Raw genomic sequence first — 13,191 nt, 5'->3', positions numbered from 1 at the left:
ATCAGCCCATCCCCAGCAATTAGCGGACAGGTCAGCAATTAATTTCCTGAAGTGGACACAGCTCAGGCAGGATGGACATGGGGATGCTCCAAACCGGGATTTACTGAGCAGGGCAGCTCACCCCCCGCACCAAAGCCCCTTCCACCCAGCGCGTTTTACCCCTGCCCGCCCCGCATACGGCACGAAGGACAAAAGCAATATGCCATCCAGGGAAACCTGTTATTAAATGAGGAATTAAAAGCTCCTGTAATCCGAGCAAATCATGACTTTTGCCATTTAAACGGAGCAGCTGGGAGCACATCCTTCCAGCATGACATTAGCTCGTATTCATCCGAACGGCTCCCGGGAGACGCCTGTTTTCAAGGCGCTTCAAGAGCATCAGTGGCAGCACAATTAAAGAGTCAGCTACCGCTTCCCCTATTCACGTCAAGTTTTTAATCAGTCTATTTTCGAAACAAAAGCTCCATTAAGAACCATCTTAGGTACCGCAGAGTACACCACACCTCTGAAAATCCAGGCATTAAGGTCAGCACACGTTACTTTCGTTCTGCCTCACGTGCACAAGGGCTCAATAAGCTACTAGCTTCAAATAAATAAAAATAAATGCTGCTTTCTTGCCACCTCCCATGCAGATGACTGGCACATTGTTAAATACAGTGAACATGAAGAGAAAAAAAGTGTTTCTCTCCCACACTGGCTGAATATATTTCTGTTTACAGACTCTTACAGCCGCCTTCAACTCCACAGAGTTTAGGTTTCCAACCCTTCGCCTGTATCTTCTTTTCAGCAACGGTGAATGAAGAAAATCCGTGATTCACAGCAGCGATCCTTTCACAAAAACAAAATTCTTTTGATTCCATTTAAGATATGATTTTTACACTCAGTTACACCGATGGAAGTCTTTGTATCGATAACGTGTAATAAATACCCAGCCAAAGCAAACCCAGGCATGGAAATGCGTCACTGCGTCCCAGCACTGAGCTCTGGTTGCTGATCTGGGCTCAGCTCAGCCCGGGGTGGCCCTTGAGAGGCCCTTGGAGCACCGAGGCCACCGCGGTGACAGCCCCGGGGTCAGCAGTGCAAGGCTCAGCGAGCGCCTTGCGGAGCATCAGCTACGCTCGACAATTTTATTTAAAAAAAAAAAAAATAAAAAAAAAATAAAAAAAAAATCCTGCCCTCTCCTCAGCTGGTTCCAATCCCTCACTATTAAAAGCCATCATGGTTTTAATCCTTCCCCTTTTCCCTCCACACCGAGCGAGGCCGTTCTGCTCACTGCAGCAGCTCGCGCCACGGTTGAGGCCGACACTGCACAATCCCAGCAGGAGCCATAAATTTCGGAGACAGCTGCGCGCCTCTAAAAATAGCGTTTGGACATGGAACTTATTTGAGAGTAATTCTAGAGCCTGTTGGGACCCAACCACCAGATGAAGACACACACAAAACACTAGAACTGCAGCTACTTACGACTCAGGGTTCTGGTGACTTATTTTGCAAAGAAAAGCAGGAGCAGCAGAAAGACTCCTTTAAACTCTGAGAACGGTTTTAAATTAATTCAGTGATAGTAGTTAGCTCATGATAAAATGCTTGTAAAGCAAGAATTTCAAAGTATGCCTAACCACATACAATCAGCTTCAACCTGAAAACTGCAGGAAGAATCAGAAGAAAATGGCATGACATGAAATTTGGGGTTTGTTTGTCTTGTTGGGGGTTTTTGGGGTTGTTTTTTGTTTTGTTTTGGCTTTTTTTGTGGTGTTTTGTTTCTTTGTTTTTTACAACAAAGGGAGAGCTGCTAATACAAAAGAAAAAAGCAGGAGGTACTTAAGGCATCTTTAATTGGGGAGCTACCTTTTATTTTATATTCTCTCAATATTCTTATTTATATTAATAAATTGGAAGCCTCACTGTAGGGGAACAGGACATTTTAGTCTACAAGATGCTTGTTTCTGATCTGGCCTGGGCAGGTAACACTGGAGAATGTTTTCTCAGTGTTGGTCAAAAAAACCCCAGTGGCTTTTCTCCAGTTCCTGGTGAATCCGTGAGCTAAACAAAAGCCAAGAATTGTTAATCTGTACAGCTCCCTGTAACTTGGCTGTGAAAATGCCCATGAAGGGTGACTGTCTGTCACTTTTGCTTGCTTAGGAAAGCTCCTTACCGGGCGCTTGTGCCAAAGGGAGGCATTACTTGCAGGCAGAGTGTCAGATGTGGCCTCTGATGTCTTAACCTTCAAAAATATTTACTACAAACAAAACACTCCGCACTCCAAGGGGTCAAACTACAGTAGTTGTGAACAATGCAACTCTGCACCCTCGTGTTTGGATTCTCGTCATGTTGCATTTCGTGTTGATCTTTTGCCCAGAATTTAAATGAAGATGGAGTTTCTGTTTATATCTTTAACCAAAGTCTGGTTTGGTCTCCATTAGCATTTCAGCTCCCGAGGGGTCATCAGTCCAACTGAAACGATACACGTGCGTTTCAGGTCACATCTGTGAAGGAGAACGTGCCCTACCCAGATCAAGGCATCCCATTAAAGTCTGCAGCCCATATGTGTCTGCTAACGAGCATCAAGGCAGCACATGAAAGCAACAGCTCGGTATGAAAATGAGCAGAGCATCGTCTCTGCTCACGGCTCAAAAGGCGACGGTGGCTTCCCCAACGTCTGGGCGCAGCCTCCCAAGGGGTTGGCTCTCCCACCGCGACGGCAGAGCTCCTGCACATCCCACCCGTTATAATTTCATTTTGCTCAGCCATCAATCCGCCTGCACATTCTCTATTGCTAACAGCTACGACCAATAACATGATCCTGCTCACTCACTGTCTTGCTCAGAAGAAACACAAGAACGCGTGAGCCAAAACTAATAGGTTTCCAACACCGCGGCGCTGTCTGCTTTGCTTCTTCTCAGGTGTCCCAAGTCAGTAAGAGCTCTGAGCAGAAATCCTTCCAGCCTGGACTCGAGGGCACTCCGTGCCCGACAGCGACTGCAGTTTCAGCCTCTTGCTGTGCACCCGAGCGTCAGGCAGGGATGAGCTACTCGGAGTTTCTTGCAGGGGGGTGGTCCCTGATCCCCACTGCTCCACCACGCACTTGCCGAGCAGACACGTGCACATCAGAAAGCTTTTAGGTAAAAAAAAAAAAAAAAAAATGAATGGGAGAAGGGAGTTCTCTTACCTTGGTACTGGGAGGGAGACTCTGACGGGCGGCTGTACTTGTGCTTTTTACCATCTTTCCAGTCTATGGCTGAGACAAGAAATAAAGCACCTGTGTCAGTGAAGGAAGCCAGCAAATGAACTCTTCCACATTATCTGCTCACGTCACCTGCTTTGCAGACACCTCAGGACAGCAGTGACCCCCCTTTCATGACCCCAGGTAACAGGTATGATTTGTCTAAAGCTCAGGAGACCTCACATGAGGAATCAGCATTTGCATCTTAGGCTCTGCCTAGTTCTCACCGACTAGTGTTCTCCCACACTAACGCACTAATGTAAAAAGCAGCAAAGTGCCAGACCTTCATCACTTGAGCTGTTTGAAGAGGGGGAAGGCTTGAGAGGGACAAATGCAAAAGGCACTAAAAACGGCTCATGTAGACCTTGTACAGTGAAAAGTGGAGCTGGAATCGCTCCTTATTTATCAGCCCCGGGTTACTGCAGCCAGCCTTACTCACACAAACCACCCTGATCCTCTCTGGTGAGGATCCCAAAGGTTCCACATGCAACACCAGGTTACCACCAGCTGGTAGGAGAGCACAGCAAAGCAGCATCAGCTCTGAAGAGCCTCTCTTCTGAGTTGTCTATGCTCACAACTGCCTTTGGGCCTCAGAGTTGCAAAAATATAAAGTTCCCAAGAAAGCCCTGGAAAGTGATAAAAGCGAGAAGCAGGGGATGCCCAGCCCTGGAGGGACGAGGGACACAAGAGCATCGTCCCACGGCACAGCCCGCTCCAGGCGAGCTCCTGCACCCGCTGCTGCTGTCTGATGCACTCGGGACCTGCAGCAGTCCAGCTCATCCATTTTACAAAGCATTTTCAGGGCTAAAAACCAGTTTGGTAATGCTCTATGAAACATGCCTTGCCCCCACAAAAAGCAGTTCCTTGTGAAAGGAAGAAAAAAAGAACACAGGAGAAGTTTTGAAAGCTCCTGACAAGGAGCTGAAAGAGGCAGGACATGAGCTGGAGTGGACTGGTGGTCTCAAGATGTCTGAAATTGCTTTTGGACCACTAGTTTTGCAACCTGCTCTTCCTGACGTGCTCTTTTCAATACAATGGACAGGAGGATGGCATGTAGATTTTATCCCTTAAAAGAACGCGAGGGACGTATGGAGTGTGGCCACAGCATCACTAGGCATGGACCTGATAAAGAACCTCCTGGGAGAGAGGTGAATGGAAAAGCTGGAAGGGCACCCCTCCTGTAAATGTATTCCCATGAAGGACAGTGTTCTGCCATCTCCTTAAGAATGTAAAAATAAAGGACGCAAAGTATTGAAGTCAGAAACAAAGAAGCCCCCCCGGATGGGTAATGCTGCTCCCAGTGTCGCAGGGCACCTCCCAACACAGCCTCTCGCCACACTCTGCAGGTGAAGCTACTTCTCATTCTTAACCTTTAACGTGCAAAAATCCTCATTAAGCAGGCTGCAAAAGCAGCCGAGAGGGAAAGGAATCCAAGAATTTCTGCAGGCAAATAAAGAAAAAGGAGAAGTTCAATGCATTATTAAAAAAGCAAGGTAAGTAGGACAGAAACCCACGTGTGCACAATACAGGTGTTGCTTCTGCAGGCACAGGCCTGGCGACCAGGCGGGCTGGAGATGTCCGGCTCCACGAGGCAGGGAGGACGAGCTGTGTGCGAGGACGAGCTGTGTGTGAGGATACAGCCAGCCCGGCCACGCTGCTGACTAATCAACCTGCCTCTTTATTACCAAGCCCTCCAGCTGCCTCGCAGCAGGCTCTCCCCATTCCCTGCTTGCCTTCATTTATTTTCACTTCATTAAAGGACAAGTGGTGTTAGGAAGAGAATAAGGCTTCTGTAAGATGAACCACCAGAGAAGCAAAGGAGACATTTAAAAAAAAATAAAGAGAGGAGAGAAATCGAGCATAGAAATCTCCTGCAATAAACCTTGTAAGCGTGTAGCATATGTGAACAAAGAACTGCAGAGGATGCTCCATCTCTACGCTTCTGCCTTCCCCCATCCTCCCAATGTGATGAGATCACCCCAGTCAAACGCACATGAACGGCACACGACTAAAGGAAATCGATATTTTTGTTAAGCAGAAGAAGTCCGAGCAGCTCGGCTGCAGGAAGCTTGCTCGACTTCACCCTTTTTGTTGGGGCTGACAGGACAGGGCAGGGTGCATGCCGCTGTCACTGTGCGTAACGGGAGGAGAGACTTGGGCCGCAAGAGGTAAGCGCCCGCAACAGATTTAATCTCCACGAGGTGGGCTGGTCTTTGGTTTCACGCCTCATTAGAGGGGGGAGGCTTGTGCCAGCGGAGAAGCAGTTTGCCCCATGCTGGGATCGCTGGCAGATGCCACGGGCTGTGCAGAGCAGCCTCGCTGCCTGACGCTGCACCCCATGAGCTGCTGGGATGCGCCTTCCCCTGCTCGTTTTGGGGGTTTGCTGATGAATCCACCTCTGCACGCTGAGGGGGAGGTACTAGAGAGTGCAGAGGAGGTGATGAAGCTGGGGAACGGGCTGGAGCACAAGTGTGATGGGAGTGGCTGAGGGAGCTGGGGGGTTCAGCTGGAGCACAGGAGCTGAGGGGAGACCTTCTGATCTCTGACCTGCCTGAAAGGAGCTTGGAGCCAGGGGGGGTCGGGCTCTGCTCCCCAGGAACAAGCGCCAGGACCAGAGGAAAGGGCCTCAAGTTGCGCCAGGGGAGGTTGAGGTTGGATCTGGAGAACAATTTCTTCCCCAAAGGGCTGTCAGGCATTGGAACAGGCTGCCCAGGGCAGTGCTGGAGTCACCATCCCTGGAGGGTTGGACAGACGGAGATGAGGTTCTCAGGGACATGAGTTAGTGCCAGGGCTGGGGGAATGGTTGGACTTGATGATCTTGAGGGTCTCTTCCAACTGAAATGATTCTATAATTCTATGACTCCATTCCGAGCATGGAACCAGCGTGTCCCCGCACTCCCACCCCGTCGCCGGCCTCCCCGTGCACTGCACTCGGTCCTTTGCTCCGCAACAGCCAGGCTGTGCCAAGCATCACCGCTCACCTTTTTGAGGGCCTGGTTTCCGCATTATATCACCTGCTGCCGTCCTTATCCTCGGACTGGCTGGTTTTTAGATAACTGAAGATGTCTAGGACAAAAGAAATAAACATGAGAAAATTCCCCCATTCTGGAGCACACAGTCATCTGCAACATTAACTAATCACACAGCAGGGAGAAAATAGATGCTCTTTCACCCTGGGTTGCACAAAACATCTCCTACTGAACACAATTCATTTTGGCCCCCCCGAAAGTATAAGTCTTTCTGCAAAATGTGGACAACTTCAAATTTACGGCCACGGGAGTGGCATAAATAAGCGAGAGGAGCATATGCCAGTGTCCGTGCCAGCCCCGCAGTGGGTCCCACGTGTGTGCGTGGAAGGGGGGGCTGCTCTTCCTAACAAAGGGAGGCAGAGCTGAAATTTATGAAAGAAAACACATGGACACATAACATTAACTCTGGCAAAGCAGCACCGCAATCCCCAGCTCGCCACTTGCAATTCAAATAGCTCGCAGCAGTTCTGGGTAATAAGGATGAGAAATTGGACAACAACCCAGGAAATGTTTTTGCTATTAGTACCACAAGGAATGTCCAAGTTGTGCTGCATTTTTTTTTCCTGGTTAGAGAAAAAACTTTGCTGGACTGCCCTTAGAAAGAAAAAGCATTTGCATTCTTGCTATAAGCAAATGTTACTGAAAATCAGAGCTCTTGGGAGATGCGTCCACATGTGCAGGGCTCCCGCACGGTCGGTCTTGCATGTGCCTCCCATGTGCTTGAGGCCTGACAGAAAATCTCCAAACAAACGGCTGAGCCGCAAACAAGCCCTTAGGAAAGCCAGTAAAAGCATGTTTTGACACTACACTAACTACTGAAAGATTGGGTCAATATAACTCCATTTTGTTCACAGTGGGGCAGTCAGGCCAGAGGACGTAAGAGGCAGCCATCCCAGGACACGATGCTGAGTTTCTGCTTCAAGGGTTATTTGCAGATCCAACTTGGCGAGAAGTTTTGATTTTGTAAACCAGCCTTTTTCCAAATCTAAAAGAAATTAAGACTTCAATTTTCTATAAAAGCGCTATTAACTACAGCCTTTATATGCAGTGTTTGCAACATGGAGCAATACTCTGAGAAGGAAAATATTAAAAGAATATTAAATACTAAAGGGAAAAAAATGCTAGTTATTTTTTAATCCAAATCAAAAGGTACACAGTAGTCTCTTACTGCCTCTCTCATAAATAATGTGTGTTTGTGCATACTTGTGCAAGGAGTAAAGTTTCTTTTCCTTTCAATAGCAGAAGGTAATCTACACGCAAAAGCTTATTTACAACTTTTAATGCTTCTTTTCATACTTTTCTTCAGTCGTTTTTATTCAAAGCTCGCGGTCATGGTAGGAAAAGTCCCCCAGCCATAAAACCCAGGGTGAAAGGTGTTATATAAAGGCACCAGACAAGCATTCACCCTCTCTTGCTCTGCACCTCTGCTGTCTGCTCCGCTCCCCAGACACAGGACTTACTGAAGTACCTAAAAACTAATCATAAATCTCCTGCGTTTGGACCAAGCTGCCCAGAGTGGGTGTGGAGTCTCCTCTGGAGACATTCAAACCTGCCTGGACCGACCTGTGCGATCTGCTTTGGTGACCCTGCGTGAGCAGGGCTGGGCTGGATGATCTCCAGAGGTCCCTTCAACCCCAGCCAGCCTGGGGTTCTGTGGTCTAGAGAGAAGAAAGCGAACAGCAGAACAGAGAAGCTGACCGGCTCTGCAGACAGGGAGCAACGCGCTACGGGTGTGTGTGGTCCCTACATTGTTCAGGGGCTGAAGGCTGAAAAAAATCTTAAAGTAATAAATAGCAGAAGCTACAGTTCGGTATCCAAGGGAGAAAAATGGGCTATCCACACAGATAGATCGTCCTGAACAACCTTAGGCACAAGTGTGCCCCTGATGAGAACTTGTCAGTTGGGTCAATGACACAAAGGGGACAATCTCACTTTTACATCAAATAAAGCATCCGAGTTGTACACAGCCCAGCACATGCTGCAATGTTCCATCTCCAGAAGCTGACTCTTGTACAAAGCTGCACACCCAAGTTAAAACTCCCCTCCTTTTCAAAAGTTGTATTTCTCATGCTTGTGGGCAGCAAGACAATCTTGCAAGCACAGACCACAGTTTTATGTGGTGCTGGTTTCCAGAATTTATATCCTGAAAGGACAGATCAACATGCAAATTTATTTTGGCAGGACACTACCTTAAAATGTAAAAAGGCCAACTGATTTGCTGCCTTTTGTAGCAAAAAAGTGCCTTTCCCACCGTTTCAAACAAGTTCCACTCACCGAGATATCAAAAGTGCCAACGGCTCCACTGAACTGTCATGGGCTCTAGTTCCCCATCATTCCTACAAGACAGCAAAGTCAGTACAAATACTGCGGCATATCAAAACCTGAAAGCATAGAGACAAAATGAAAAAGTTTGCATTTAATTGCAGAAAGGCTAAGTTACCAGTTGCATTATTCATGTTCATATTTAATTCATTTAAAACATCCAAATTTAAATTTAAAGACAGCTGCAACAAACATTCCAACTTGCCATAGCAAAGCAGTGCAAAACTTGACACAGTTTAAGTTCGGCTTGCAGAGAGTACACGGGACCACAGCTGTTAAACACCTTTGATATGAGTAAGATCACATCAACTGAGCTGATAGAAACTAGTTCAGCTTTTGTAAAATGAAACTATCACACATAGAAGGATTTAAAAGACTAGACCTGATTAGTAATGAAAAGGAGAGAGACCACAGGAGAGGCATATAAAATAATGAATAGCACCAAGGGAGTGAAGTGAGGACTCAAAATTATCCCTTCTATCGTGCAGCAGGGCAAATCTATAACACTGAAAAAAACCAAAGAATATATCAGGGAGAAGCAAATTTTGTTTATTGGAAACTATCAGACATGCAGCTTCCTCACGGAGGATGTTATCAACACAAGGAAACAATTAACATTAAAAAGGACAAATATATTAAAAAGCAGAACAGTACTGATAACTACATCAAACTATGAAATGCACAGGTCATTGGTACTCAAGCAAAAGTTGCCCGAGAGATGGGGGGACCAGCCGAACCCCGCGCACCGCATCACTGCCCTGGCTGCTGCGTTTTGGCACGGAAATGCCGAGTGCTCGCCGCCGGCACCGGCCCGCGGCCATGGGCAGGACACCGGTGCCAACACAGTCTTGTTAGCACCCCATTGACCCCCCGAATTGGTTTTGACCAAGATTTACACCTTGGATGCAAGTTCCTTTTGCTTGATCAAAAAGAAAGGCTGGGACGAGCATCCCAGGGCAGCCCCAGCTCCGAAAACCCTCAGCACGAACATCCCCCAACTGCATTTTAATCGAATTATGTTCTCCCCTCCACCACTCTTAGCAACAGGCTCTTCTAAAACCTCATCCTTATCATCCCTAAGGGGAGAGTGATTCAGTTTACCTGTGCCAGATGGGAAGGGACTGTCAGGGTTATGGGGTATCCCATTCTGCAATATTCTGCCGTTAAATGTTGCAAAACAAAAAGTGAGAAAATGTGGATGGAAGATACCGTCACAGCTATACGGACCTCATAAGATGCATGTAATCTCTTTACCTACAAAGTCTCCGCTCCTTCGGAGTGTATAATTATGAAAAGAGTTAAAGCTGAGGTTCTTAATGTCTCTTCTATGCACTTCTTTATTCCACTAAAGGCATCACTTACATCTGAATTATTTCCTGGGGTTGTTTGGACTTCCTATTATCCGAGGAAGATTCTGGCGAACCTTGGGATGGAGGCCAAGTCAGCTCACAGCGCTACCACGTCTAATTGAAAGGGGAACCAAAGTTTTGCTGACAGCGCGCCAAGCGTCAAACCTCTTTGGACAATGCAGTTGCCAGCAGGCAAGATGTTTTCAGAAAGAGGAGGAAGAAAACTACCAACAGTGAAGCTGAAAAATGGTTTTATTAGGTCAGATGCACACCCCACAGATTAGGATCAAGAGGAAAAAAAACAAACCTCTGAATACTGCCAGAGGACTGTGAGAATGACGCTTCTTGGAAATCCCATGGGACAGCGACAAGAGAATCCTGATGGTTTCTCATAATGCACCAGTCATTGATTTTTTTCCCCCACAAAAGCATTAGTGTTGTGCACCACAACCAGTCCAGATGGTAAAAATCCCTTCGATGTAATGTCTGCTTCAACCGCATGTTTCTTCACGGGTATTCTTCGCTGGTCACAGAGAGAAGAGCTCAGCCCTGCCCCTCCTGCTCCCCTGCTGAAGCTGCAGCCCCATGAGCTCTGCCCTCAGCCTCCCCTTCTCCAGGCTGAACAAACCCAGGGACTTCAGCCGCTCCTCATACAGCTTCATCTCCAAACCCTTCACCAACTTGGTGGCCTCTTCTGGACACTCTCCAGTAGCTTGATATCCTTTTTACCCTGCGTCCCCAGCCCTGCACACAGTGAATGCGCCAGGTGAGGCCGCCCCAGCGCAGAGCAGAGCGGGACAATCCCCTCCCTGCCCGGCTGCGCTTAAGCTCCATTTATGAGTTGAAGCTGGCCCGGGGTTTCCTTCCAGAGCAACCCCAGGAGAGGTGCAGAAAGCCAGTGCACCCCAACCCTGCGCCGGGTCACACACCCCAGATGGGGATGAGCTGGAGGACACGCTGAGCGGGAGCAGCGCCGAGCCCCCTCCTGCCCGGCACCACGGGAAGGACAAACCGACGCAGCCAGGAAAGAAAGTTTCGCAGCAATGTGGTTATTTTAATCTGCGCTGAGCCGCACGCCACATCCAAAAGCTATTAATGAAAGCAGATGGCTTACAGAAGACCTTGAAATGGGATTCTGCCCGTGACGGTTACAAAGTCACCCCATACAAAAACCACACAATAAGATGCTTCAAAGTCTTTAAATAAGAATTTAAACAGGACTACATAAAAAAAACCCAGTGCATGGTTTCCATATCATCATCAGGCTGTAACAGGCACAACCTTCTCGCCCAGCTCCATGGCAGGCTAACACAGTAAATCACGACTGCTTTTCCTTATAGCGATTATACACACACTGTATGTGGCCCCAAAAATGCGCCCCAATGTGTAAATTCTTCATAGGTCTCTGTTCAACACCCAATATATATATTCTACAAAAAAACATTTAATCAAGCCTATTCTCTGCTGGACTATATATATGATTTGTATATGTATATACATGGCTATGTGTATATATATATATACATGTAATCATGTATATATATATACACACACACACGTGATTTGTAATACTAATTAGTGAATGTACCTTAACTCCAGGAAGACAATATATACTCAATATATATTCAATATAGACTCATTTCCCTAGCAAGGGGTGTCACCTGCACCACCCAGCTTGGTGTCACCCACAAACGTGCTGAGGGTGCACTCACTTAGAGCCCTTTGCTCCAACACTCCCAGCAGCTGCTCTTTCTTGTGCAAGCAGATGACAGACAAGAAAAAGTTCCTACTGATCTCTCTCAATCTGCAAAAGAAATTTAAATATATATATACATCTCCAAACCTTCATGCTATGGAGCAGAGCCACAGAAACCTGGATTTACCCCTGCTAGAGCTGAAGAGGAGTCGGTCTCTGCTGCTTGGAGCACGGAGATAATCCAGTCTCTGATGGAGGGAAAGAGCGATGATAGAAGGAAGGAGTAATGATGGAGGGCAGAGTGACGTCAGGAGGGCGAAGGGAGACCCAAGGGGAACAGTGTGCCAGGGCAGGAAGCAAGCATCTTCGATTTATTTTCTCACTTATGTAGACAGATATTAATTCATCTATTTCTTAGGAACAGGAAAGGAAATTGCAGCAGCGCAACACGTCAAGAGAGACTACAAGAGCCAGGCTCACCGAGGATGGGTATTAATTACTGCTTTCTATTTTTACCCTGTGTATAACTCTGGTCTCGTCTGTGACTTAAGGTGCTAAAATCCCAGGAGTCAAAACTGTAAATATACTGAAATAGGTGAAACTTCCTCTGCAGGCTGCAAAGCCTGGATACAAAGAAATTTTAACAAATGTCCGTCAAAACTTCTGTAAACTTTAATAAGAAAAGAAAGAGCAATCCAGCAGTATACAGAATTATTCTCTCAAGAGAATTACTCCCAGAAAGGAAAAATCACTAGCCAGTTCCTGCAAGAACCTGAAACAGATTGCTTTTAATTATATAAAGAAAAAGTTGTTAGGCTGCTTTACATTCGTGAAGGGCCACGAGCTCAGAAAACTAAAAAAAAATATTGTGAGGCCCTCCACTGTTGTCTGTACAAGACAGGATGAAATCTCTTATTTTGGCAACAACATGTACATACAGTAGACGCCAATATAAAAAAAAACACAAACCCTGACCACAAGCAACCAAAAGTCCATCCTGCAGCTACAAAAGTATGTTTGGTGTCTGCCAAAGAGCTAATGAAAAAAAACCACGCTGTATCTGCTAGACATTAAACTACCTGCTGGACATTTTGTACAGCTTATAAAGCCATAAAATATCACAGAGTATTTACAGATTTTCCAGCTGACAACAATATGAAATAACTGAACAGACCCAGAACAGAGCGAGCCCTCTGGTCAGGCACGGTGGATAATGCTGGATATATTCTGCCACATACAAACTATAAATGGTGCCAGGGAGGCACAAGATGAGAGCAAGGCTCATGGTGATGGAAAATGAGCCAAGATAATGAAGCCACCCCTCAGCCTCACCACAGTGCTGGAACAACAGCAGGACTGCCCGGATTTACAGCGCAGGGGCCTGGATAACACCGGAGTGGAATCAGCTCCTCCTGCCCCATCTGGGGCAAAAGCCAATTCACTGTTGCACAAGCCGCTACCTCCTGCCACGCTGGGGGACGTGCAGCACAGTAAAACCACCCAAATCCCTCGATTTTGGGAAATGTCAACGTGGATTTCACCTCTGGAGACATGTGACAAGCCAGAGGATCGGCC

General features: G+C 47.0%; 1 protein-coding gene across 5 annotated transcripts in view; it reads right to left on the bottom strand.

The window, feature by feature from the left end:
• SCMH1 (Scm polycomb group protein homolog 1) overlaps positions 1 to 13,191 on the bottom strand; it is a 49,712-nt gene that overhangs the window by 29,356 nt on the left and 7,165 nt on the right. For 4 of the 5 annotated variants that reach the window (XM_065650353.1, XM_065650356.1, XM_065650357.1 and 1 more), the window contains exons 2-4: positions 8,524 to 8,585; positions 6,202 to 6,286; positions 3,167 to 3,235 (exon numbers count right to left, since the gene is read on the bottom strand). In XM_065650353.1, the coding sequence (XP_065506425.1) occupies positions 3,167 to 3,235; positions 6,202 to 6,226 (94 nt within the window). In that variant the 5' untranslated portion in view covers positions 6,227 to 6,286; positions 8,524 to 8,585. Of the gene's footprint in view, positions 1 to 3,166; positions 3,236 to 6,201; positions 6,287 to 8,523; positions 8,631 to 13,191 lie in introns of all 5 variants that reach the window. The other variant, XM_065650354.1, reaches the window with a different exon arrangement.

The sequence above is a fragment of the Caloenas nicobarica genome, chromosome 23 (assembly GCF_036013445.1).
Source record: "Caloenas nicobarica isolate bCalNic1 chromosome 23, bCalNic1.hap1, whole genome shotgun sequence".
NCBI lineage: Eukaryota > Metazoa > Chordata > Aves > Columbiformes > Columbidae > Caloenas > Caloenas nicobarica.
The sequence above is the reverse complement of the archived record's forward strand: the minus strand, read 5'-3'. Positions and strand labels throughout refer to the sequence as shown.